We start from the raw sequence: 27791 nt of genomic DNA, 5'->3' as shown, positions 1-27791 counted from the left end.
GTTGCGATGACCATATTACCGCCACACCGGCGGTCACGAGTCATGAAGGCAGTCAAATTCCACATGACCGTTTAGTCACGGTAATTAGGCTTCTCCAAGCTCTGATGCTGCTGGTCATTAGTAGCCTACCAAAGTTGCTAACTGCCTGGTACTCAGCACTCTATTGGCCCTCTAATCACTCTGACATCAATGCAAATGTTTTTGAAAATCTAATCAAACACTTCAATGTTGCGCAACAGTGAAGAGGCGACTCCGGGATGATGGCCTTATAGGCCGAGTTGCAAAGAAAAAGCCATATCTCAGACTGGTCAATAAAAAGAAAAGATGAAGATGGGCAAAATAACACAGACACTGGACAGAGGAACTCTGCCTAGAATGGCCAGCATCCCGGAGTTGCCTCGTCACTGTTGACTTCGAGACAGGTGTTTTGTGGGTACTATTTAATGAAGCTGCCAGTTGAGGACTTGTGAGGCGTCTATTTCTCAAACTAGACACTCTAATGTACTTGTCCTCTTGCTCAGTTGTGCACCGGGGCCTCCCACTCCTCTTTCTATTCTGGTTAGAGACAGTTTGCTCTGTTCTGTGAAGGGAGTAGTACACAGCGTTGTACGAGAGCGTTGTACGAGAGCTTCAGTTTCTTGGCAATTTCTAACATGGAATAGCCTTCATTTCTCAGAACAAGAATAGACTGACAAGTTTCAGAAGCAAGTTCTTTGTTTCTGGCCATTTTGAGCCAGAACAACTTTAACAATGTCTACACTGCATTTATGATCAATTTGATGTTATTTTAATGGAAAAAATGTGCTTTCCTTTAAAAAACAAGGACATTTCTAAGTGACCCCAAACTTTTGAACGGTAGTGTATATAAGCAGCGTGTGAGTTTCACATTTGGGGAAGATCAATTTCATCATAAAAATGCGCCTTTATAATAAAAGCATTACATGCATAATTGCATTTGCGGTCACTTTTGATAATGGTATTTTCCGCTAATGGAACATTCGCGCTTATAGCCTATAAGCGCATTGCTGCGCTTATAATGTGAAAAAATTGCCTAACAGTTTATCAACCTTTTAAACAAAACGTTCTGATCTGTTGCATTAGCTACTTTGCATAAAAAAAGAAGAAATTATGCTAGTGGTTGTATTAATTTACGATCTATAGCATCCCACAACTGTCGCAGACTGTTTGGAATATTTATTTCTTGCACAGAATAGAATAGGTTGACTTTTGTACTATAAGGGATAGTAGATTGACATGGGCTAGTGCTTTTGTTGATTGTTAGGCCTACTCATCTTGTTGGCTGACGAAAAGTAAATGTGGACAGTTCATCCAATATCTTCAATATGCACCTCGGAATTGGATAAGGACGCTCGCAGTTGCGTCGCCGATGTGTCTGTCTTAACTTGTATCCTGTGAGAAAGACCCGATCATGTGATGGAGAGCCATGTGAGTGAGAGATGCTTCGGATTGCGCAGCACATTCAGGGCACAACGCAGCACTACGGGCCGCAAAAGGCATGGATTTTTTTAGGGTGCATTATGGCCACAAAGGGGATGCTGCCGTGAAATTCGAGGCATTATCAAGTGCTTGTCATATTGTGAATGAGAGACTATTAGAGTGTGTACAACCTGCGCAAAAAAAAGCAGAGCTCATGCCTTTCAAGCAACTTTAAAAAAATCATCATTAGAGTCTCATCTTGCAGCCTTACAATGTATTATAAATCAAAACATATAGCCCAACATTTGTAGAACAACTAGAGTTACATTAATAACTCTAAATTAAGCATATAGAAGTACCTACCTCTTTGTTAACAACTTTACACAGAATAGCCGCATGTGGGCACTCCCTCAAATCGTTTGGAGAAAATATTTATATTTTATTCAGCTTTGTTCAATTGTATTCTTCATACTATAAAATAATATAAAATAATGCCACAGAATTATAAACAAATCTTGTCTGCTAAATGAACTAGTGTAGCCCACAGCCATTTGGCACAGCCACATCAGGACCTAACATAAGGACAACTCAGAGTATGCTATTCTATTCTTCTGAAATAGACTACATTTTCTTCATATCATGCTTCTTTAGACCTGTCTAAAGTAAATAATGGATTCATTGTGAAGGTGTAGGCTATATTACATGGATTTATTATACTTTTTAAAATGTGTGGAAGCCAGGAGATGCTAAATGTGTTTATGTTAATTCATGGTCAATTACCGTGAGACCGACAGTTATTAGCTTGACAATCACCGGCTGATGAAATGTTGTGACCGCCACAGCCCTAGTCTGGAGGAAACCTGGCACCATCCCTATGGTAATGCATGGTGGTGGCAGCATCATGCTGTGGGGATGTTTTTCAGCGGCAGGGAATAGGAGACTAGTCATGACCAAGGGAAAGAGTAACGGAACAAAGTACAGAGAGATCCTTGATCAAAACTTATTCCAGAGCGCTCAGGACCTCAGACCTCAGACCCTAAGCACACAGCAAAGACAACGCAGGAGTGGCTTCGGGACAAGTCTCTGAATGTCCTTGAGTGGCCCAGCCAGTACCCGGACTTAAACCCAATCCAACATCTCTGGAGAGACCTGAAAATAGCTGTGCAGCGACACTCCCCATACAACCTGACAAAGCTTGAGAGGATCTATAGAGAAGAATGGGAGAAACTTCTCAAATACAGGTATGCCAAGCTTGTAGTGTCATACCCAAGAAGACTCGAGGCTATAATTGCTGCCAAAGGTGCTTCAACAAAGTACTGAGTAAAGGGTCTGAATACTTATGTGAATGTGATATTTCAGTGTTTTTTTTTATCAATTAGCGAAAACTAAATAAAACTGTTTTTGCTTTGTCATTATGGGGTATTGTGTGTAGATTGATGAGGAAAAAAACGATTTAATCCATTTTAGAATAAGGCTGTAACGTAATAAAATGTAGAAAAAGTCAATGGGTCTGAATAATTTCTGAATGCACTGAAATTGTATGTGTGGTACAGAGATGAGGAAGTCATTCAGAAATCATGTTAAAATCACTATTATTGCACACAGAGTGGCTCCATGAACTTATTATGTGACTTAAGCACATTTTTACTCCTGAACGTATTAAGGCTTGTCATAACAAAGAGGTTGAATATTTATTGACTCAAGACATTTCAGCTTGTAATGTTTTATTAATTTGTAAAAATTCAGAAAAATATAACATTTCCACTTTTACATTATGGGGTATTGTGTGTAGGCCAGTAACAAAAAATGTCAGGTCAATCTATTTGAAATTCAGGCTGTAACACATCAAAATGTAGAAAAAGTCAAGGAGTGTGAATAATTTCTGAACAACCTGTATCATATTTTTGACCTTCAATAGATACACAACCTTTGTCAGGAAAAAAAAATCAGTTGGGAGTGTAAAAGTCTCCCATTCAATGGTGTTCACTTTCAAGTTGTGGGCACAAAGACGTATGAATGCCACCAGGGAAAGACAGAAAATCAAAAGCCAAAGAAAAATATGTTGCTGAAATGAACAAGAACAAGCCAGTAAGTTCAAAGACAAATCACTATAATTTATACCAAACACTTTTACAACATTCATTGCATTTTAATGATGTTTAAGTGTTAAGTACTTGAAGAAGATGGGGCTTTAAACGGGTGTTCCAACTCTGTGGTCACTAAAGATCCCAAGGCACTTATTGCAAGAGTATTGGTGCTTTCAAGACAACTAGAAACTTGGAAAAAAACGAGGTCAAATCATGATGTCAGTGATCTTCATGTCAGAAAGTCAGAGCTCTAGAAAGATGCCAGAGCTTCCAATTTGGAATTACAAGTTGAATGACCGTAAAAAAGTATGTAAACTGTATGAATAATGTGTAACAAAATGTTTGTAGAAAACAAAAATGTAAAGCTGTTTTTTTTGTATGTAAGTGGGGTAAGGGTGGGGAGTTTCCCCTTACACTCTAAAGAGCTTTGTGGGTCTTGAAAAGTGCAAATCAATAATAATAATAATAATCATTATTATTATTATTCAATGTTTTGCCATCTTCCATAGCTTGAAGACCATGCTTTTGTACAGAGATGGAAACTGGCGGACTGCAAGGGTATGTTAAGGTAAATAAAGTGCCTAAGTGCCAAATAAAGTAACAAGGTTGAAGTTTTCATCTTAAATTATCCCAAAATCAAATGGGAATTTCTGTGAAACTCTGTATGTTTAAATTGTGGATTTTGAAAATAAAATACAAATTCAAGATGTGTCAATTTGTTTGTCTACATGCCATTTTAAAAACAATGCAGCTATTGGAGTAAACCTATTTTGGGTTAAGACAAGTAACTATGAGTAAGGGCAAACATCATGATAAGCTCGCAAGCTGAATTTGAATAAGACATCTGATTACCCCTTTGCATTTAGAATGGTTAGTTTTATCATAGCTAATAAATAACCAAATCATTGATGGATCACTACATAAAATAAATGCATGTCTCTCGTCTCCCCGCATATGCGTTATCACACTCCCTCATCTGATTGGTCAAGTAGGCGGGCCTTCTGACTTTGTGGCTGTGGTAACTAGTGATGACCCCTCTCATTGCAAGGTTGCCATAAAATGTTTCTTTACATGACCTTTGACTGTTGTAAAGCACTGTAGTGAATATACTCAATACAAATGCTGACATCTAGTGATGACATGACGAACTGCACGTTACTGCATTTCACAGCAAAGTTTGTGAACTTGTGAACAGTGCAGTTTCAGATTTACTTTGAGACTAAGTTTAATTCATTCAGCCCCTTGTTTATTAGTGTGCTTGTAGCGCTTCAGCACAAACACTTCTGCATTCTTATCCACAGCCATAGATAGATACATCTTCACAAACCTAAGAAGGTACACTGAACAATTGTTTTGTATTTATAGAGAATATAGTTGCTTTTTGGTGGTTATTATGTAAACTACAAATAAAATATTCTTAAATAATGTTAATTTTAATATTTTGTTAAAAAACCTACACTTCTGCTTTCTTATCCACTACCATAGATCGATTTGACTATCTATATATCAGTAATTGGTGACTTTTGCCTCCCTAAAATCGGTATCATTATCGGACTCAGAAATCCCATATTGGTTGGGCTCTAGACTCTACAATCTGCAAAGGATTCTAACTAGCACCAAAAAGGGTTCCCTATGGGGACTAACCGAAGAATCCTATATGGTTGTACTTAGCATCTTTTTTTTAAAGAGTTTAGTCTACAGAGCTGATCCATGCCAGACTCACCTTCCACCACACACTACTCTTTTCCGGTCGGTTGTCTTATGATATTGAGAGACTATATTCTATTGAGAGACGAATTGAATAGAGATGTTGTAGAGAGAGAGATGACAGTTTAACAGAGATATTCTAGTGTGAGAGATGGCAGGTTAACGGAGATATTAGAGTGTAACAGAAATAACTCACTTGGCTTCCAGAGCCAGTGCGATGATCCCAGCAGCCAGGGGGGCTGAGGCTGACGTCCCCGTGTGGGAGTCTGTACACTTCTGTCTCAGGTCTGTAGTCACCTAGGAGAAGAGAGAGACGAGAGGAAACAACATCAGTTATATAGAGATGCAAGTTAAACAACTCATGCTTTATTTATCTATGCAAAAGAAGTTTGAGTATGTGGATCTCAAGTAAGGATTTTGTCATTGGGTGACTTCTGCCTAGGCAATCTGGTCTCAGAGCATTTCATATTATTCTGTATGTAAATCTCAGACACACAAGTTTTGTGTGGTTGTATTCATTTGTGGATGTCCATCACCCATTTCACATGATATATTACAAAATATGTTACGGAATTGCAAAACGTACAATATGTTATGAATTTGCAAAACATATGATATGTTATGAATTATAGCTAGGTGGCTAACGTTAACTAGTTAGCTAGGCTAGGAGTTGGGGTTACGGTTACGGTTAAGTTTAGGAGTTAGGTCAAAGGGTTAAAGTTAGGGTTAGCTAAAAGGTTTAAGGTTAGGGTTAGCTAAAAGGGTTAAGGTTAGTGGAAGGGTTAGCTAACATGCTAAGTAGTTGAAACATCAAAGATACCAGGCCTGGTTTTCATAGCAGATTTTGAAAAGGCATTTGATAAAGTACGACTAGAATTTATATATAAATGCCTGGATTATTTTAATTTTGGTGAATCTCTTAAACAAATCGGTTAAAGTTATGTACAGCAACCCCAGGTGTAAAATAGTAAATAATGGTTACTTCTCAGAAAGTATTGAGCTTTTAAGAGGAGTAAAACAAGGTTGTCCATTGTCTCCCTATCTATTTATTATGGCCATTGAAATGCTAGCTATTAAAATTAGACCCAACAAGAACATCAAGGGGTTAAAAATCCAGGAGATAAAAACAAAAGTGTCAATGTAAGATGATGACTCAAGTTTTTTCTTAAGTCCACAATCTGGATCCCTGCACAGTCTCATTGAAGATCTTGATCACTTTTCTTGCCTCTCTCAACAAATACCTAATTATTACAAGTGTATTGTACCATATTACGTATTGGGATCGTTAAAAGACACAGTGTTTACACTACCTTGTAGTTTACCAATAAAATGGGCGGATGGTGAAGTAGACATACTTGGTATTCATATCTCAAAAAATATAAATGAACTTATCACAATCAATTTCAATAGAAAGTTAGCAAAAATAGCTAAGATTCTGAAACCATGGAGAGGTAGACACTTGTCTATTTATGGATAAATCACATTGATTAACTCTTTGGTCCTATCACAGTTTACTTACGCTGCCTACTCCAGACAACTCGTCTTTTAAATCATATGAGCAAAAATATTTCATTTTATTTGGAATGCTAAGCCAGATAAAATTAAACGTGCCTATTTATATAATGAATACCAGTTTGGTGGGAAAGAATGATTAAATATTAAAAATGTAATCATCTCACTCACTAAAAGCTTCACTCATACATAAGTTATACTTAAACCCAAAATGGTTCTCCTGTAGATTATTAAGAAAGGCTCATACTTTGTTCAAAACTGGCCTTTTTGCCTTTATACAGATTACAACTTCTCATTTCTGACTAATTGAAAATTAAATTTTATTTAAAGCATCGCCCTTTCTTAAACAAGCCATACAAATCTGGTTACAATTTCAGTTTTATCCTCCAGAAAAGATAGAACAAATATTACAACAAATATTATGGTTAAACTCAAATATACTGATTAATAATAAAACATCCTTTATGGGTTTTTGTGTGTGAACATTTTATTATATTTATTAATGATATTATGAATAGAAACGATGGCGTTATGTCACATATGCAGCTATTGAAAATATATGTTAATGTCTGCTCAATCCAGACTTTGAACCAATTAATTACAGCATTACCACAGAAATGGAGGATGCAAGTGGAAGAAGGTAGGGAACTTGTTTGTCTGCCATATATTAAAGATACAAATTGTATGAAAAGAATTGGCATAAATATAAAAATATACCAGTTTAATTTGAGGACAATTGTTTTGACAGCTGCACAGTACAGGTGGCAAAATAAATGGGAAGAGATTTTCGATGTACCGATTCCATGGCACATGGTTTATGAACTGATACAAAAAAGCAACACTTGAGTTTTTCAACTTAAATTATTATACAAAATTCTTGCCACCAACAGGATGCTATATATATGGGGCGTTCAACAATCTCATCTCTGTAGATTTTGCTGCGAAGAGACAGAATCACTAGATAATTTATTCTGGTATTGCCCCATGTAGCTTGTTTCTGGTCACAGGTTCAGGAATGGTTAAAAAAATCACAGCATCCACTTAAAATTAACTTTACAAATAGCAGTGTTGGGTGATTTTATCTAATAATACTTGTAGGAAAGGTTTTCATCTTTAGTTCACAATCTGTGGATACTATACGATTTGAAAGGTTAAAAATGTATGTAAAACATCACAGCACAACTGAAAAATATATGGCACATGGAAACCAAACGAGGGAGGTCTATGGTGATAGGTGGGATGGGCTGAGTGTGGCTGAGGGGTGGCATTAAAGAGCTGATGTTCGGTAATGTATTATTGTTATGTGATTGCTGTATATAAAAGTATCATGTATGTAAAATGTATGTATATGTAGCAGAAAAGCTCCCAACCACCCAATTTTTTTCTTGCCTTTCGCTTAAGTTTGTTTTTTCGTAACCATACGAAACGTAACATATTATACTAAATGGAGTGTCGTCCTAGGAAGGACGAAAAGGTGGTGGAAAAGAGGAAAATGGAAGGAAAGTTGTGAGAGAGGAGAGGAGGAAAAAAAGGGGGGCAGAGCAGAGGCGTAGTTTAGAGTGTTGTGTCACTTGTCAGAGGCAGAGTTAATCAGTGACACAGCCAGACTGAGAGGTGTATGTTTATTCACCTGCAGCAGCCCTCTGGTGTGTTTGGGAGGAAAGTGGAGAAAGCGTTGAGTTGCAGGACTGTTTAAGTTAGTTGTGGTCCCTATATTGACAAATAGCTTAGAGGAAATGTGGTGTTTCTTGGACTGTTTGTCAGTATATTAGTCACTATTAAGCTAAAAACTCACCAGAAGCGGGTGGGCGGAGCAAGCAGAGCGAGGCGGGTGGAAAGGACGGGACAGGCAGAGCAGTGACTGTATGCTAGCAGGATAGTCCATATCTCCAATCATCTTTGCTGATAGTGATGTGTTTCCATAAGCATTTCGCTACACCCGCAATAACATCTGCTAAACATGTGTATGTGACCAATAAAATTAGATCTGATAAGTGGATGAATTGGTCTAATTTAGCATGTATGCTAAAGCCTCAACCCTTAACTACCTACATTTTACATTTTACATTTTAGATATTTAGCAGACGCTCTTATCCAGAGCGACTTACAAATTGGTGCATTCACCTATAATATCCAGTGGAACAACCACTTTACAATAGTGCATCTAAATCTTTTAAGGGGGGGGTTAGAAGGATTACTTTATCCTATCCCAGGTATTCCTTGAAGAGGTGGGGTTTCAGGTGTCTCCGGAAGGTGGTGATTGACTCCGCTACCTCTTCCAATTCATATGAGCTCGAAAGAAAGTGAATGATAACATGATTTCTATTGTTTTGTGTGACTACAGTAGCAGCGATAAAACACAAAAATAGAGACACGCTCTAATTGAGCGAGGCATCAAAGCGGACAACCCGCCCGCCCTGCTTCAGTTGGGTCATTATAATTCAAAACAATGCATTCTAAAATAAATAATACACATGCTCGCCTTCGGTGAGTTTAGGCCATTAGTTTGGTATGAATCAATGTCTGTTTCACGTGGAGGTTTACTCTGCTGTAGGTATGAGTGTGTTTGTGTGCCAGTGTCAATCTGTTTCTATGAGGTTTCCTCTGATGTGGGTTTTAGTGATGCTAGAGGTGTATGTATGTGTGTATGTGTTTGTGTATCAGAGGTACTTGCTAAAGGTTTCTGGTTAAGGTTGCCGTTACTGTGGGTGTGTGGGTGGATCATTATTCCAAATTATTAGGAGACTGTTTTATGTTGTGCTTTTGTGCTTTGTTGTGTGTGATGAAGAGATCCTCCTGGACCTCGAGGGATTGCTAATGATGCCTCACGATCTGTTTCTCATTGGGGTTTCCAGAGCTGAAAATATGTGGCGAGTGTAGGTGTGAAGGTGGGAGTGTGTATGTGTATCAGTGGTACTTACTATCTGTTTCTTGTTGTGGCTGCCAAAGCTGAAGTACATGGTGAGGGTGAAGGTAGGTCTGTGTGTGTGTGTGTGTTTATCGGGGTGTCTCAGGGGGAGTTCGGATATGCAAAACACATTTCCAATGGATAAATTTAAGCACTCACCAAATTATTATTATTATTATTATTTTTATTATTACTATTACTCACTATCTGTTTCTCGTTGGGGTTCCCAGAGCTGAAGGTGGTGGCGAGGGTGGAGGAGCAGGCCTCGCTGTACCAGGGTACCATGCCGTACTGGGTGGTGCTGCTGATGGATAGGGTGTAGATGCTGTTGGTGTAGCCGTCACAGTTACAGCTGTCCTTCTCACGACCACCATTCCCCGATGCCCACACAAAGATGGAGCCCAGCCCGCCTCGGCCCTGGAAATGTACACATATAGGCAAGGATGACACACAGGCATCTAGAACACACACAAGCACAGATAACACACATACATATATTTAGACAAATATACAGTACACACAGGCATAGATAGCACACCCACACATTCAAGTGTGTGTATGTGGAGAGATGGATAGAGATGGAGTTTTTGTGTGTGCGTGTGCATGCGTGGATGCATTTGTGTGAGTTTCCGGTTGAGAGACTGATAGTATGAAATATTGCACCAGACAAGGATGTTTCCCCCATTCCGTAAAAGCCTTGACATCCCTTCCCTCCCTATGATACTGTATGTTATTGCATTTCTACTGACAAACACTGTACTGCTGCTGGCATACAGTGCATTTGGAAAGTATTAAGACCCCTTGACTTTTTCTACATTTTGTTACATTACAGTGTGGCCAACTACAAGAAACATCTGACCTCTGTGATTGCCAACAAGGGTTTTTCCACCAAGTACTAAGTCATGTTTTGCAGAGGGGTCAAATACTTATTTCACACATTAAAATGCAAATCAATTTATAACATTTTTGACATGCGTTTTTTTCTGGATTTTTGTTGTTGTTATTCTGTCTCTCACTGTTCAAATAAACCTACCATTAAAATTATAGACTGATCATTTCTTTGTCAGTGGGCAAACGTACAAAATCAGCAGGGGATCAAATACTTTTTTCCCTCACTGTAAGGTAATTCTGTTTTTTATTTTATACATTTGCAAACATTTCTAAAAACCTGTTTTTGATTTGTCATTATGGGGTATTGTGTGTAATTTAATCAATTTTAGAATAAGGCTGTAATGAAACAAAATGTGGAAAAAGTCTAGGGGTCTGAATACTTTCCGAATGCACTGTAATTCATAAACAATGGCAGGTTATTTACTGCTGTGGAAAAGCCAGTTAATAAAAATAATCACTTTATTACTGAATGTACACAGTTAGTTGACTGTGATTTGTTAGACAGATAAATGAGGGCATCATTGTACTGGGAGGAGCGGCATCATGATACAGTATAATATTATCTACTGAATACACTTATATCCACCTCCTCTCCATCTTTCATCTCCATAAAGATGCCATTAGTCACAACTAAATGAAACAGATTAATTGGGCCTTTCCATCACAACAGGCGGTAAGCATATCTCAATAAAGATACACTTTGAAGCTTTTTTTTCTTTTCATAACCAAATATGAGAGGAGGTATACTGAGGATATACTGAGGAGAAGATATTATTTGGAGGGAGAGGGTGAGGGAGAGAGAAAGGAGATAGGGAGAGAGAGAAAACGAGGTGGAGAAAGACAACATACAATAATGAAAAGGATATGAGCAGAGTGGCACAGTTGGACAGATATGGAGAAATAGAGGGATTGATTGAAAATGTGAAAGAGGTTGCATAAAAGAGCAGGGGAGAGAGCGAGATGAAGGGAGGGATAGAGGGGCTAGATAGGCACATACTCTACCTCACACTGCATTGTGCCTCAACTCCAGCTGAGACTGAGATGAGAAGCAGTGGAGATGGGTGTGTGAGTGCCAGCGACATGAACAAAACAAATCATATCTCACACAAGCACATGCACACATACACAACACTGCTTAGGGAATGCAGCCACAGTCTTTACGGATTTAAAGTAGTGCTGTGAGAATGTTATTTCCTAATCACTGTCCTCTGTGGAGGGTTTGCCCCAGCATGACTCAGTGGGACTCTCCTGCTCACTGCTGGATGGGCATTTAAAAGACCAACAGCCCTCACAATCCCTATTTTATTCTCACCACTGATGCATTGCTTGTTTTCTTAAGGACTAAATCAACAGGTATTCCTAATCTTTCCGGGATTTTTTTCAGTAAAATTGATAATGTCCTGTTTTGCTGCAGGCATTTATTTACTTTCCATCGCTCTATTATCCTGCAGGTTAGCGTTTTTCATCAAATTGTACTGGAGGCAGCTCTGCAGAGTGGTCACTAGGTGGCACAACCACAAATTCAAAACCTGATTTTAAACTTAACCCTGACCTTAACCACACTGCTAACCCTAATGTCTAACCATAACTTCAAATTAGCAACAAAAAGTACACTTTTTTTCCCATGAAGTTTTACAATATAGCAAAGTATGGCTTTGCAGCGGCCTATCTAAGACTCATAACAATAAGCATCAACCTGCCATTAAACTAGTGTTAGATATGCGATTTATGCTATATGAATCATATGTCTTCCATTAAAACTCCCTCTCCCACATTTTTACAAAGATGGCTATTTGCTATTCCAGGGGTTCTCAAACCTTTTGGGACCGGGGACCCTTTTTGTGATAGCAAATTCATCAGGGACCCCCTCATAATCAGAACACAACTTGAGTGAGATAAAAAAATAGCATACAAGGAGTTCTACTATAACTTTGGCAAGTGCATGGCCGGACGAACCAAGTCTCAGGCCCTGCAGGGAACATTTTGCAGTCTTCAAGCTAATTTCCTGCAATTCCTCACATTTTGTCAAGGGGCAGAGAGATTTTTTTTTATGTTACAGCTTTAAAAAATATGTACTGCAATTCTACACATTTTGCCATGAGGTGGAAAGAAAACTTTGCAGTTTTAAAGCTTAAATTACAGTGCATTAAAAAAATGGGGAATACAAGAAGTATTGAGTTGAAATATTTATAATTGGTAGACTACTGTGAATACCAATATCCCTGTGAGCATCCCAGACCCATGTTGCCCAGAGTTAAGAACATAAATGATAGATTAATAATATTACATTGTATTGTTTTACAACCTCTAAACTTATTCCATAGATCCCTTGGCCAAAATGTGTTTAATCTGTTGTTGTTAGTAATATTCATTAAAGATTTGTTATATTTTGATATCTGGCCATGGACCCCACTTTGAGAACCCCTGCTCTATTCCCCTCCTGTCTAAATCCAACTCTGCGTCAGCAATTTCTCTCCCATTTCTTCTCTCCCATTTGTCATTCCACCATTGTATTAATGGGTTTCTGTTAATGTCCCATGCTGACACATGAGGAATGGTCTCGTTAACCTCAGATGATTTGTCCAATCCATCTGGGGCTCACTCCATCAAACCCAATGGGCCTGCTCGGACTCAGAGGGCAGGGGAAGAAACTAGGCGAGGGGATTGTATGTGGTTCTACGAGATGTGTATGATGTGTATGACATGGATATTGTATTGGGTGTTCTGGCCTGGAGTACCAGGTGTAACTATCATGTCATGTCTACAGCGTGCTCTCTGCTAAGCCAATAACATATACTCTCAGTAAACCCATCAAATAAGACAGTGGTGAATAGTTACAGTTCTGGCGTGACATGACAGTAATTCCTGCTGGTGCTCCAGGCCAGAACACGCTCTAGATCAAGTATGGCGGTTGCATCACTTGTCAGAGTTTTACTTTAGAAACACTTTATACTGGATATCATAATGGAAAACCTAATCATCTTCTAAGATAATTTGTGAGTATGTGTGTATAACGTAGAATTTGATACAGCAGTACGGTGAGTCCAAGACTAGTTTCCCCTCTGGGACAATACAGTTGATCCTATCCTATCCTTTCTATGTGTGTTTCTTAGAAACAACATCTGGTAGGTATGTATCATGAACCATGTTTGCTCCAGTAATGACTGACCTCAGTGACTCCTCGGAGGAAGGCCTCCTTGGCTAGCTTGGCGGGGCCGTCTACCGTCTTCCCGTCATCCTCTGGGCCCCAGCTGGCGCTGTAGATGTGGATGTGCTGTGAGTTCAGGCTGAGGGAGTGGGCCTCCACCATGTCTGTCACCTCCCCGTCCAGCATACGCACACCTGAACACACACACACGCACACACGCACGCACACACACAAGGTCAGTACACAGATGGAGAGATAGAAAGAGTGAGGGGTGAAAGCAGAGGGGAAATAAACTAAATAATACAAGCAGGGTGAGACAGAAAGGGAGAAAAAGGTGAAGGTGACAGAGAGAGAGAGACAGCATGAGAGGAGAAGCAGCAGGGAACGGATCAAAATGTACAGAACGGTTACCTGGAGGAAAATGTGGGAGGGTTATGATTTTTCCATTTCAGTCAAGGGGAGATTTGAGTATTTTTTAAATCTAGTCAAGGGGAGGGTCATGTAATTTGTAATGTATGAAATTTCAATATTTCTCAGTGTTTTAGAATTAGTTGTTTATTAGGCTATATATCGATGTGTGCCGCCCCTCATCTCTGATTCTCCGCTGGGCACGCAATATCAATTGCGCCTATAGGCTATTTAATGTGGTCTCTAAAAAATGATCCATAGCCTATTGACTACAACCTACGAAGTGCATGCTCAGAGAAGCACAGAGCAAAGTTATATTTCTAAAATAGCTGCTGGGATGGTGTAAATAAAACTAGGCTGCATTACACACTGCAATGGATATACCAACCCTGAGCCCCGGCCTCCTCTGCTCTTGCTGATCTAAAATGTTTTGCTGTGCTGAGTAGGGCTACGGTGGCAGTTCAGGAGGAGAGTCAAAGGTTTCTTCTGAAAATTATTTTTGATTAGGCCTAGTCCAAAATCTTAAGCACAGACTAGCCTATAGGCTATGTTCTGTTCAGTTTGAGAAGGAGAGCATGAAGATGAGAAAGAGGACTAGAGGCCAACTTTGAAACACTATATATACAAAAGTATGTGGACACCCTTCAAATGAATGGATTCGGCTATTTCAGCCACACCCATTGCTGACACATGTATAAAATCTAGCACACAGCCATGCAATCTCCATAGACAAACATTGGCAGTAGAATGGCCTTACTGAAGAGCTCAGTGACTTTCAATGTGTCACCGTCATAGGATGCCACCTTTCCAACAAGTCCGTTCGGTCAAATTTCTGCCCTGCTAGAGCTGCCCCGGTCAACTGTAAGTGCTGTTATTGTGAAGTGGAAATGTCTACGAGCAACAATGGCTCAGCCACGAAGTGGTAGGCCACACAAGCTCACAGAACAGGACCACCGAGTGCTGAAGCGCATAGCGCGTAAAAATCATCTGTCCTTGGTTGCAACACTCACTACCGGGTTCCAAACTGCCCCTGGAAGCAAATTCAGCACAAGAACTGTTCGTCTGGAGCTTCATAAAATGGGTTTCCATGACCGAGCAGCTGCACACAAGCCTAAGATCCCCAAGCGCAATGACAATCGTCGGCTGGAGTGGTGTAAAGCTCGCCACCATTGGTCTCTGGAGCAGTGGAAACGCGTTCTCTGGAGTGATGAATCACGCTTCACCATCTGGCAGTCCGACGGACAAATCTGGGTTTGGCAGATAGCAGGAGAATGATACCTGCCCCAATGCATAGTGCCAACCGTAAAGTTTGGTGGAGGAGGAATAATGGTCTGGGGCTGTTTTTCATAGTTTGTGCTAGGCCCCTAAGTTCCATTGAAGGGAAATGTTAACAATTTTGTGCTTCCAACTTTATGGCAACAGTTTGCAGAAGGCTCTTTCCTGTTTCATAATGACAATGCCCCCGTGCACAAAGTGAGGTCCCGTGCACAAAGTGATGTCCATACAGAAATGGTTTGTGGAAGAACTTGACTGGCGAGCACATATTCCTGACCTCAACCCCATCGAACACCTTTGGAATGAATTGGAACACCGACTGCGAGCCAGGCCTTATCGCCCAACATCAGTGCCCAACCTCACTAATGCTCTTGTGGCTGAATGGAAGCAAGTCTAGTGGAAAGCCTTCCCAGAAGAGTGGAGGCTGTTATGGCAGAAAAGGGGGGACCATATCATAGATTTTTATAAAAAATAATATAATTCTTGCCCATGATGTATTTATCACAGTTATTGACCTCACAATTAGCCAGATTCGAGTAACTTACATTGTGGTGCTGAAACTTGAAGCAGCAGCCATGGCACAATCAATCGGAAATGGACAGCTCATGGTGCTGAAAGTAGGCAAATCCGAGTAGGCATAATTCATTTAAACCGTCTTCATTTTAGTTAGACTTCATTAAGAACAAAAGGGCTTTGTCGTGGAGACTATTTCTTCCTATTTAAGAAATAAGAGGTTAATAAGAAATAAGAGATTAATAAGAAATAAGAGGCTACCTGTTTGACAGACAAAATTAGGTCATAGGCTGCTATATACATAGATTTTTCAGTCAATTCAACCACCCACCATGCACTCTTTAAAAAGCCTACCTCTAAGTCAGTGAAGGGCTGTTAAGTTAAAACCAGGACTCAAATTGAGAGGGTTTGAGAGGGTATGCCATAGGTCTACCTTTTCTTAAAGAAAATGGCAAAAAGCTCAGGCCTACCTCTTGTTAGCTTCAGATTTTGAAGAAATTTTTTCTCAGCCAATCATCAATGATCAATTTCTCTCAGCCAATCATCAGTAATTTGTGTAAGTGCTGTGCTTGTTGAATGTCCTTCTTAAAATTTAACAAATCCGATTATATAACGTGATATATAACAACGCTAGTCCACGATGCTTTATGCTAGAAACAAGCTGCAAAATACCCAGGAAAGACGTGACTCCAATGCATATGGGTATATCATTGTTTCGTTTCTTTGACATTCAGAGGCTGACTTTGCTTGGGAAGTAATTTAATTCTGTCACTATCAATTGATTAAGCTGTTCACTTTCTGTAAAAATAGAAGATGTTTAAACCCAGACAGGTTTAGGGAATCACTTGTGACTTTCTCTCATTGGGTGAAGCCATGGAAGAAGAGTAGCCAGCAGTTAAAGCTTAAATGTTTCTGTGTTGGTAGGCCTACTCTGTCATGGGTGGAAAGGTAAGCCTAACTTTTGAAAGTACCATGCTCAGATTCCTAATGACATCTCCGATTGAATTATTTGCAAACAGGGACAGTTTTGGTGCAAACAAGACACACTGATTTGGCATTGGAGAAATATGAGATTAACACATTCTCCTATCTCGCTGTCCATTCTTAGCCTGTAATTTTGGTTATTTGTGTGATATAAAAAAAAGATTCCACTAATATGTAAAATTATGTAGAATTGCATGACATTTTTATAAAGGCTATTTTTTCATCGGACCTGCAAATACGATGATAGATTAATTTAATGCTTTTACTATATAGGAGATCTTTCCACCCCGACTCTTGTCCACGGTTGTCTGCGAATCCACAACCTTCTGGCCCACAGCCCTGTGTGCTATCAAAATTCCTGCATAGCCATGTAATGCTTACAGGACGAAGAACAGTTTCTAAAACTGCTCTGGTCTGTTTTAATCATTATTTTGAGAATAGGGGAGGGTCAGTTGTTTGTTTTCAAGTGTTCAGGGAAGGTTTAGATCAAACATATTTTGCTGAAAGGAGGGCCATCCATTTTCATTTCAGAGAGATCAGATTTTCTCCATGTAACCCTTATTGTAAATAACATTCACTCCCTAGGTGTTATAAACATGATGCAGTTAGGAAACAAAGCCTTGTGAGTCTGGCTGTCATACTGACAAACACAGTCTGACTGGGGAGACAAAGGGCTTATGAGCCTGTCACACTGCCAGACGTGATGAGCAATTGTTCTCTCAGACACACACACACACACACACGCACACGCACACGCACACACACACACACACACACACACACACACACACACACACACACACTTTGGCCATTAAAACAAGAGTCAAGACCTTCTCCTTCATTAAACCACCCGATAAGACAACAGACAGACAACTCACAAACAACACAAAAACAACACAACATTCCTTCTGACAAATGAGTGTTGGAGAGTTAATGGTGCCTCCAACAGCGTCTGTGACCTGAGAGAAACAAACCGGCCCATCTTTTATCATAGTACCTGAACTGGCCCTGTCTGCAGCTTTGATGTGGGCCGCCTCAGAACAGTGCTCTGAACAGTAATGGGAGCAGAAAGCAAGAAATGAGCCATCGTAAAATAAGCCTACTACTGTACCTGACTAACTAACCCCAGGTTATCTGCTGCATCACTGACACTGATGATAAACCACAAAAATACAAATACACACTCTAGTCTAGACAACCAGGCCCTGCAGACACACACGCTATCTAAAAGCTGTGAGCCGTGGGAGATGAGTGTGTGTGTGTGTGTGTGTGTGTGTGTGTGTGTGTATGTGTGGAAACACACACCCGATGGGGAACGAGTCACACAGCAAACTGTGTTGTTTATTAACAATTGTGTAACCCTGGGAAATGGGCAGATTGTCAGAGGAATAATATATGTGTGGAGCAGGAGCCAATGAGCTGTTAGAGCAGGAGATGCATGCTAATGAAGACTAGGAAGAGAAGAAGAGTTATGGCTAACATCTGTGGAGGGGACTGCTGGGGACTGCTCTCAGGGCTCCACTGTCTTGTTGGCTGGCTGCTTGTCTTTGACAGAGTGCTTAGGGACACAAGTTGGTAAGGGCCAGAAAGTGGCTTGAAAGAATCCATTAGACTGATTAGAGTACTTGTCTTTGACGAAAGATTAGAGACAAAAGTTGGTAAATATTCAGAAGTGACGGATAGCAAGTCATGTTCTACTGAACATGACTCCGGTTCAACTGACAGTAGACCCGAGTCAACCAATCATTGTTGGCCATTGGCAAAGCCTCCTTCAATTCCAGCATGCCTCACTCACCTCCAATTTTGGTGTTGTATGCCACGCCCACCCCACATACATTGTTGTTGGCGGCTGCAGCAACCTCCCCAGCACACCGTGTTCCATGTCTAGATGAGCGAGAGATACAGAAAAAGAGAGAGACACAGAGAAAGAGAGAGACACGGAGACAGAGAGCGAGAGAGAGAGAGAGGAAGTGAAAGAGAGACAGACAAAATAGAGAGAGAGAGAAGAGAGCAGTTAGGATTCATGACCAAAAACACTCCTCTCATCTCAACCACCCTGAACAGTGCAGGGCTCTTCAAAAATAATACCTCCCAGAACGACTGCTAAAAATACACAGCAGCACACCAACGAATAGACGAAAAACACATGGAGGGCCAATGCTGCTGAAGGACCTATAATAAGCAATTGCAGGCAAACACTCCCCACTGGACAGAAAGGAAGGGAAAAAGACCATGAATACATTCTCTACCAAGACCTTGTGTCCAATTTGTATTTAACCACCAATTTCCCTTTGCACAGAGAATGGGAATGAATAACATGAATCTGGGTGGAAGGGCAAGAGTTCTCTACAAGGTCCCCAGCTAGCACATTCGGAACCTTGGAAGTATGTTTTTGGTTTCACATTGGCTCTGATAACAGAAGTAAAAATTATACCTTATTGAATGTTTCAATTAGACTTTTAATAACAGTGCTAGCTTATTTTGAGTTAACTTTTTTTCAACTCCAAGCACAGATACAGTAAGACGCATGGAAATTAATTTGCTTAGGCATTAATGATGCAAACAGTTTTTTTTTTATTGTGACAAGGCATCAGTGAGATTTTAACCTATGATCGTTTGTTCTCTATCCATGGAAATAGGGATGCGCCACCAGGATGGAGGTAACATGCCATGTTTTTTTACGCATACAAAACGGTTCATTATAGTCTATTCAAACAGACCCCATTTCAAAGGAAACAAGCACTCATTAAGAGTGGCCAATTAGTGGATGCGGCCAACACACCGGAACACACTTAACAAGATAGAGGATAGAGAGAGTTCTGTTAATGCTGAGAACGGAATGTACAGTATATGTTTTAAAATAACATTCTTGGGACATTTTCTGAACATTACTAAAGTTTTCTTGTGTTTTTTATGGAATGTTTTCTTCATGTTCTTAGAACGGAATGTATACTGAATATAAACGCAACATGCAACAATTTCAAAGGTTTTGCTGAGTTACAGTTCATATAAAGAAATCAGTCAATTGAAATAAATGAATTAGGCATTAAGCTATGGATTTCACATGACTGGGCAGGGGCCTGGGAAGGCATAGGCCCACCCACTTGGTAGCCTGGCCCACTCACTGGGGAGCCAGGCCCAGCCAATCAGAATTAGTTTTCCCCCGCAATAGGACTTTATTACAGACAGAAATACTCCTAAACACAGTTTATGGTAGACAAATGAACATTCAATTCTCTGGCAACAGCTCTGGTGGATATTCCTACAGTCAGCATGCAAATTGCACGCTCCTTCAAAACTTGAGACATCTGTGGTATTGTGTTGTTAATTAGCTTCTTGATATTCCACACCTGTCAGGTGGATGGATTATAAAGAATAAAATGCTCACTAATAGGGATGTAAACAAATTTGTGCACAACTTTTCTTCTGGGATGCTAACTTGCTTTCATTGCTTTACTGGGAAATGTAGCAGCAGTAGATGTGCTCATGTTCTTTATGTTAGAGCAGGGTGAGCTGCTCACAGTGGACTTCCTCCTAGGGCACACCGGCTTAGTGCTAACAGTATACATCTGGTTCATAGGCACAGAATTACTGCATACAATAGCTGTAGAATCAATAGAGGCATTCAGGGGAGTTAAAGGGACATAAATTAGGTTCATTATTTTGTGTTTACCAACACACCTGGTGTAATGTACATTTTCTGAAGCATTATGACAACTCTGCGTCACAATGGTAGGGATTAATTGAGCTGGGCTTGATTTATTGATAAGTCATTGTCTCAACGCAGCCTTATAGTGCTGTGAAAGGATCCAGGATCCCAAATGACTTGGGTGGATCCCATCCTCCTTATAAAACGTGTTTTGTTTCCAAAAGGTATTGAAATTATCAACAAAAGTTACACCCATTGAGCTGCAATAATCACATAGCCCGTTGTGAAGAGAGAGAATCCTGATAAAGCGTTCAATCCCGCGATTCAGAGATGGCAGAGGGCCAGATATGATGGGTCTTTTGTTAGTGTTTAGCAGAGAGTCAATCAACTCTTTAAAATCCAGTTTAAACTATTCAGAACTGCCCTTCATAATGTAATTAAAACCCACATGGACTACGATAGAATCGATTTCCATGTCCTGATGTAGTACATTCGGGAGCAGCTTAGTAATGTCATTTACTCGAGCGCCGGGATAAGACATTGTTTTTGCACCAGGAACGGTCACATTTCTTACCATGGAGCTGCCCAGAATCACGGCTGGCAAGAAGGGCGAGGAAATCTGCCCACTCTCACGCTTCTCAGGATTCGGAGAACCCTTTATGGATGGGTGAGAGGCAGGATAACTTGAGCCCGTTGCTCCCAGCGCCTGTGGCAGGCCTCCGACAGATGGAGAAGCCCCGCTCGATCCAGAACAGGGAGGGAAGGTTGTCAACGTTGACTTCAAATTCGTAGTTATAGGCACTGCGGCCACAGACACAGGCCCCCCCAGCGACGAAGGTGCAGGAAGATCAGGCTCCAGGACGGCAAAACTATTCGTTGTTTGTATCCTCTACGGGCCTCTCGTTGGGAGTGTAGTTTGTGTTGAGGCTGTAGATCCAGACAGATTCCCTTTGAATAAGTTTCCTCTCAGTGTCCCCTCCCCTGCGTGACATCTTGACCATTTCTATTCCAATGTATCTCAGAGTACTAATAGGATGTCCAGCTTGTACAAAATGAGCAGCAAGCTGATTTTTTTGGTCTCACCTGTCCATATATTGCTGTGGTGCTCACTGATCCGTGTCTTAAGGCTTCCACGGGTTTTCCCTATATAAGACAGACCATAAGGACAATTCAACATGTAAATAACATTGGTGTACATGCAGGTAATCAGGCACTTGATCTTAAATCTTTGTCCTGTGCGGGGTGGGTAAATTGGCCACATTTGTAATTACCCTCAGGAAGCTTGTTCAAAAGAAGGAAAAAAAACATACGTGGGGGATATTTAAAAATGGGTTTCAATTGTGGGTCAGTATCAATAATGTACCAGTGCTTCCTGATAATGTCCTTAGATGCCTTCCCCAATGGTGAGCATTGGGTGAAGCATGATGGGACATGTTCTGCTTTTTCTTTGACTTTTAGTTGAAGACTTTCCAACTGTGTTGGCATGTTTACCCAATTGTCTTTGTACCCCCTTTCCTTAAACCTTTGTGTGAGGTCCATGGTCTGTTACTGATAAGAAGCATCAGAGCTGCATATTCTTCTGATGCGACTGAATTGACTTATAGGGAGGCTTTTAATAAGTGGACGTGGATGAAAGCAATCCCATTACCAAAAAACTCAGTCAATCTCAAATGTTACCAGTCTATATATACTAACATCCCCCATCAGGGCAGCCTTGAGACCCTCAAGTTCTACCTCAATGAACGTCCCCCTAATGCTCTTCCCAGTACCAATTGTATTGTGGTCTTGGCTGAACTGGTACTAACCTCCAACTATTTTCTCTTCAGAGGAGACTTTCTCCTCCAGAACAAAGGGACAGCGATGGGGAGCACTATGGCTCCTAATTATGCTAACTTATATCTAGGAATGTTTAAAAAACAAGTGGTGCTGAAAAAGTCTCCTCTGAAGAGAAAATAATTGGAGCTTCCACCCTCAACCGGGATATGAAGACCTAAGGGTCGAAACATTGTTGTAAATAAATACCACCTGGGAGCATGAGCAGCAGTGTGCAGCGTTTTCCTTTCTGTTTTCCATGAGTTTGCCTATAACTCCAGCACCTGTGGAAAGTACCTGGATGTGCGAATGTTCTTCAGCTTTTGTCTTTTATTTCAGCTTATGAAACATAGGAACAGCACTTTACATGTTGCGTTTATATCTTTGTTCAGAGTACAGTGCACAGTATATGTTTTTAAATAACATTCTTAGAACGTTTTCCTAACGTTACAATATTTTTCTTGTGGTTTTTATGATAAGTTCTGAGAACAGAATTTGAAACTAATTGATGTTAATTTAAAGCTAATTGATGTTAACATTTCTCAAAATATTCCCAGAATATTGGCAACAACTGACATAAAAGACAACCATACATTGTCTGAACATTCTGAGAACATCGCTTCAGTCACACCATTTTTTAAAACATTCCTAGAATGTAGTCAAATCTGACATTAAATAGAACCACATTGGAACTTTTGTGGAATGTTCTGTGGAAGTACTGAAATTCCCACAGAATAACATTTCTTAACATTCTCAGAACAATTTGAGAACATTACTTTAAATAAAAACACGAGGAAACCTGTGGGAAACGTTATGCTGAAGTACTGAAATTCCCACCAAAGAACGTTGTTTCTTAACACTCTCAGAACTATTTGAGAACATTCCCAATGTCAAACCAGTTGGAGAACGTTCCTAGAACATTACCAAATTTAAATGAAATATAACCATGTTTGAACTTGAAGGAAATGTTCTGTTAAAGTAATGAAATATCAAGAAAATAACGTTTCTTTTGTCAATTTCCTTAAATGGGCTGAGAATGTTCCAAAACCAAGCAACTATCCTGTACAATTCCTAGAAAGTTGTGGAAAAGTTGTATGCAAAATAACCACAGGACAAACACGATCTCACCAAGCTCACCAAACATATCGTTCTCAGAACATTATGTGCTAGCTGGGTCTTCTCCACTCTAACAGAATGGAGAAGGTAGCCTGGGGTGTCAGGTAGCCTAGTGGTTAGAGCATTGGGCCAGTAACCATAAAGGTTGCTAGATTGAATCCCTGAGCTGACAAGGTAAAAATCTGTTGTTCTGCCCCAGAACAAGGCAATTAACCCACTGTTCCTAAGCCGTCATTGTAAATAAGAATTCGTTCTTAACTGACTTGTCTAGTTAAATAAAGGTTCAATAAAAAAATAACTACAGGGCATTCACTCCCACCAACACACCAGGCTAACACTTGGTGTTGTGGAATGAATATGTAATGTGTACTGTTTCATATCTCTATAGTACTGTGGTGACAGAGCTTTCTTTGAGATGCAGTACAAATATATCTAATCTTTCAGATATTGACAAACTGGAATAACCTCAAGACAGGCCCCATTACAAACAAATGTGAAGTGAAACCTGAAGGACATGGTACTCTCTAAAATATGATGGACGGTCTCTGGATGCAGGCCATCAGAGAGAGATATGGGATAATATTGATATGAATGAATTATTTATTGTGTCCTTCATCAATTATATGAGCTGTGTCTTGTGTAAAGAGACAGGTGATCTAAGGATGGCAAGTTCATCACACCTCTCAGCTCTACTTTGCTGCTAGAATGCCGTTGGGCATCATGCACGCACTTGTCATGACGTGCCCTGGGCTGGTAGAAACTGCCATGCAGTATTGAAAGAGTCTACCAGAACAAAGAGCTTCTCTTAGTTCAAAACTCCTAATCCCCATAATGGTAGAAATAAACAATATTTCTACTTTTGAGAATGTGGGAATGGTCCGTGGACACTTAAGGGACAGTCATGTCGAGTGCGTTTCATTTGGTGATCTCATGAAGGCCAGGAAACACACATAACTGTATCTCTTAAAGTGTACATTTCCCAGCTGTCAGGTTTACATTTAAATATTGTGAAACGTTTGTGATTAAACATGAAACTATTTGTGAAAAGACGTAATGTGATGTTAACTTTCTAAATGAGAGTATGGATATTCATATAAAGATGAACTAGTCAGTGGCCACGCCCACGTGTGTCAAGACATTACGTTGGTGTCATGGAACCGCCCTTTTCTACTCCAGAGTATAAAATCACCAGTGACGAAATTTGCATTTCATGCCAAAGAGACACACGGTAAGCCGGACGTCTCGAATGGTTAAGAAGTCAGAGAACGCCGGGACAGAGTCCCCATGTTGGAATGGTTACAATTCTAGTGGCCACGGAGACCATACAGCTGTAGTTTGGCTACATGGCTGGAAATGGTTAAACTCTGAGACTATTGATCACTACAGAATGAGCAAATCTTAGACGTATAATTACTAGCCTGCAGCTAGAAATTACGTAAGTCTAGAACGAGAATACCGACAATCGCCGAAGCATCTATTCTATGAGAACATTTCCGAATGGTACTCTGAAGTATCCATCGAAACCCCTACAACAACGAAAGACATTGTGACTTCTGGGAAAGTTAACCAGAGACTCTGATGAACTCTACAGGACAATTGAGTGTTTTCAATGGAGAGACAACAACGGCATATATATACATTGCAATTAACCTCGAATGAGCGGCCGTTCATGTGCAAAGGATTAGCATTTCAATGAATATAATTAGAGACTGTGTGTAGTGAATCCATTTTGTCTTTCCCGCTCTTTCTCAGTCCCCACACCTTTCCTTTGTCTACCAAGCCGTCATATCGGCGGAGCCCACTAGGGACTTATTCTTTGTATCATTGTTAGTAACCAAGATCTACTGTTTGTTTGTATTGTGTATTGATATTCTAGTTTTGTCCCTTTAGGGCACCTGTAACCCCCCCTTGCTTACCTACGTTGAAATGCTTGGAATGTTCTTCCTGTGAAACGCATTGAACAATGCCCACGTTAATTTCTACTCATGTCCTGTCCTTATATTAGTTGTATAAGTAATACAGTGTGCTATACAACAAAACTGGCGATGAGGAAGAAACGTTCTCACGTTTGTACTCATCATCTTCGGCAGAAAGTCTGAGTTAAATTCGTAATTTTTTTTCGCTGTAGAAAGATGCAAACAAAACGTGGAGCTAGCCAGTCGAGTGATGCTAGCTAGCCTTTGATGTCACGGCAATGAGAGCCTCGACGGATAGGAAGAGTTTCGCTGCGGGAGAAAGTGAAATCATCGTGAGTTAAAAGAAAGAAAAAAAAGGGGTCTGGGTGTAAGGGACCATCTGAAAAGTGTGAGAAAGAAAAATAAACCGAAAATGTCTGCATTGATTGGAAATATAGGAACATTTGATGAATCTGTGGAACAATGGAGTTCTTACACAGAACGTTTTGAGTACTTTGTGTTGGCAAATGGAATTAAAGCAGAAGTCGTTGTGCCAACATTTGTGACTGTTATGGGAGGAAAAACATTCAATCTACTGCGCAGCCTAGTAACGCCTGAAAAACCTGGTGATAAATCATATGATGAAATTGTGGCTACCTTAAAAGGACATTATTCTCCCAAACCACTGATAATCGCAGAGAGATTCCGGTTTAATAAGAGAAATCAAGAGGAGGGGGAATCAATCTCACAGTTTGTGGCTGTATTGAAACAGTTATCTGAACACTGTGAATTTGGGCGATCAATGAGTGACACTATACGTGATAGGTTAGAGTGTGGCATGCGCAGTGAGGCAATTCAGAAACGCCTTTTGACTGAGACTAACTTAACATTGCAGAGAGCAATAGAAGTGAGTACATCAATGGAAATGGCAAATAAAGACGCACAACAGCTAAGTGCATCGACCAAAGTGCATAAGGTGTCTACGTGGTTAAAAAACAAGGCAGGAGGTGGCAAGCCATGCTATTGCTGTGGGAAACCAGGTCACCAAGCTAAGGAATGTTGGTGGAAAGACTTAGACTGCAGAAGTTGTGGAAAAAAGGATCACATCGAATGTGCATGTAAAAACAAAAAGACACAATCAAACAAAAGTACTGAACAAAGGAAAAGCGACTTCAGGAAGTACAAAAAGAAAGTGCATAAAATGGAGCACACAGAGGATGAACAAAGTGATACCCTGTCTGAAGAGGAAGAATCTTTGCATGTTATGTCAATTTCAGACAATGGATACGGCTACTGGGTGACACCGCTACTGGATGGAAACGCAGTACGGATGCAAGTGGACACTGGAGCAGCCATATCTTTGCTGTCTGAGGCTGTATACAAGGAGAAACTACATCACCTCACACTACAGCCCACGACGCTGAAAACATACACCGGTGAGATTGTTCCAGTGAGAGGAAGCGTGATTGTTACAGTGGAGCTCAACAAACAGAAGGTAAAGCTACCACTCTACATTGTGAAAGGCAACCATCCAGCATTGCTAGGACGCACATGGCTGGAAAAGATCAAACTAAACTGGCAGGAAATTCACATGGTTGCAAAAGAGGACACAAACCTACAAGGGATATTGAGGAAACACGCGGATGTGTTCAAAGGAGACCTTGGCAGTATGAAGGACATAACAGTTAAACTGACCGTGAAACCAGACAGCAAGCCAAAATGCTTCAAAGCTAGACCCGTCCCATACGCCATAAAACCAAAAGTTGAAATTGAGCTAAACAGACTAGTCGAGAGTGGAGTATTGGATCCAGTGAATGTTAGTGAATGGGCTACACCCGTTGTTCCAGTCATAAAAAAAGATAGATCACTCAGACTCTGTGGTGATTTCAAAGTCACCATTAACCCAGTCTTTACTGCTGAAAAATATCCAGTGGAGGACCAAAATTCAGTAAGATATACTTATGTCAGGCCTATCTACAGATGCATGTGGACCAAGAGTCACAAGAACTGTTGACCATAGTGACTCACAAAGGACTGTACAGGTACCGGAGGCTTCCTTTTGGAATCACCTCAGCTCCGGCCTTGTTTCAGAGAGCTATGGACCAGATACTGAGCGGGTTCACTGGGGTCCAATGTTACCTCGATGGTCTACTCATCATTGGCAAAGACGAGCAGGAGCACCTGAGAAACAGGAACGCTACACTACAGAGATTGGAGGAGTACAGTCTGAGGGTCCGGAAGGACAAATGCGAGTTTTGGTGAGTACCATCGAAGGTGAAGGCCGTTGTGGAAGCTCCATCCCCACAGAACATGAATCAGCTGAGGTCATTCTTAGGACTACTGACATACTACGCAAAGTTTGTGCCAAACCTAGCTAACATGTTAAAGCCACTGCATGAACTTTTGAACAAAACCAAACAGTGGAAGCGGACAGACAGAGGTGAGGAGG

At 40.4% G+C, this 27791-nt stretch overlaps 1 protein-coding gene across 2 annotated transcripts in view; it reads right to left on the bottom strand.

Moving 5' to 3' along the window:
* Positions 1-27791, bottom strand: part of furinb (furin (paired basic amino acid cleaving enzyme) b) — a 220006-nt gene that overhangs the window by 21276 nt on the left and 170939 nt on the right. For both annotated transcript variants that reach the window (XM_014125103.3, XM_082957299.1), the window contains exons 7-10: positions 18666-18754; positions 13712-13884; positions 9856-10068; positions 5428-5528 (exon numbers count right to left, since the gene is read on the bottom strand). In XM_014125103.3, the coding sequence (XP_013980578.3) occupies positions 5428-5528; positions 9856-10068; positions 13712-13884; positions 18666-18754 (576 nt within the window). The remainder of the gene's footprint in view (positions 1-5427; positions 5529-9855; positions 10069-13711; positions 13885-18665; positions 18755-27791) is intronic.

Source organism: Salmo salar, chromosome 10 (genome assembly GCF_965601325.2).
Source record: "Salmo salar chromosome 10, fSalSal1, whole genome shotgun sequence".
Lineage (NCBI taxonomy): Eukaryota > Metazoa > Chordata > Actinopteri > Salmoniformes > Salmonidae > Salmo > Salmo salar.
This window is presented reverse-complemented; position numbering and strand designations above follow the sequence as displayed.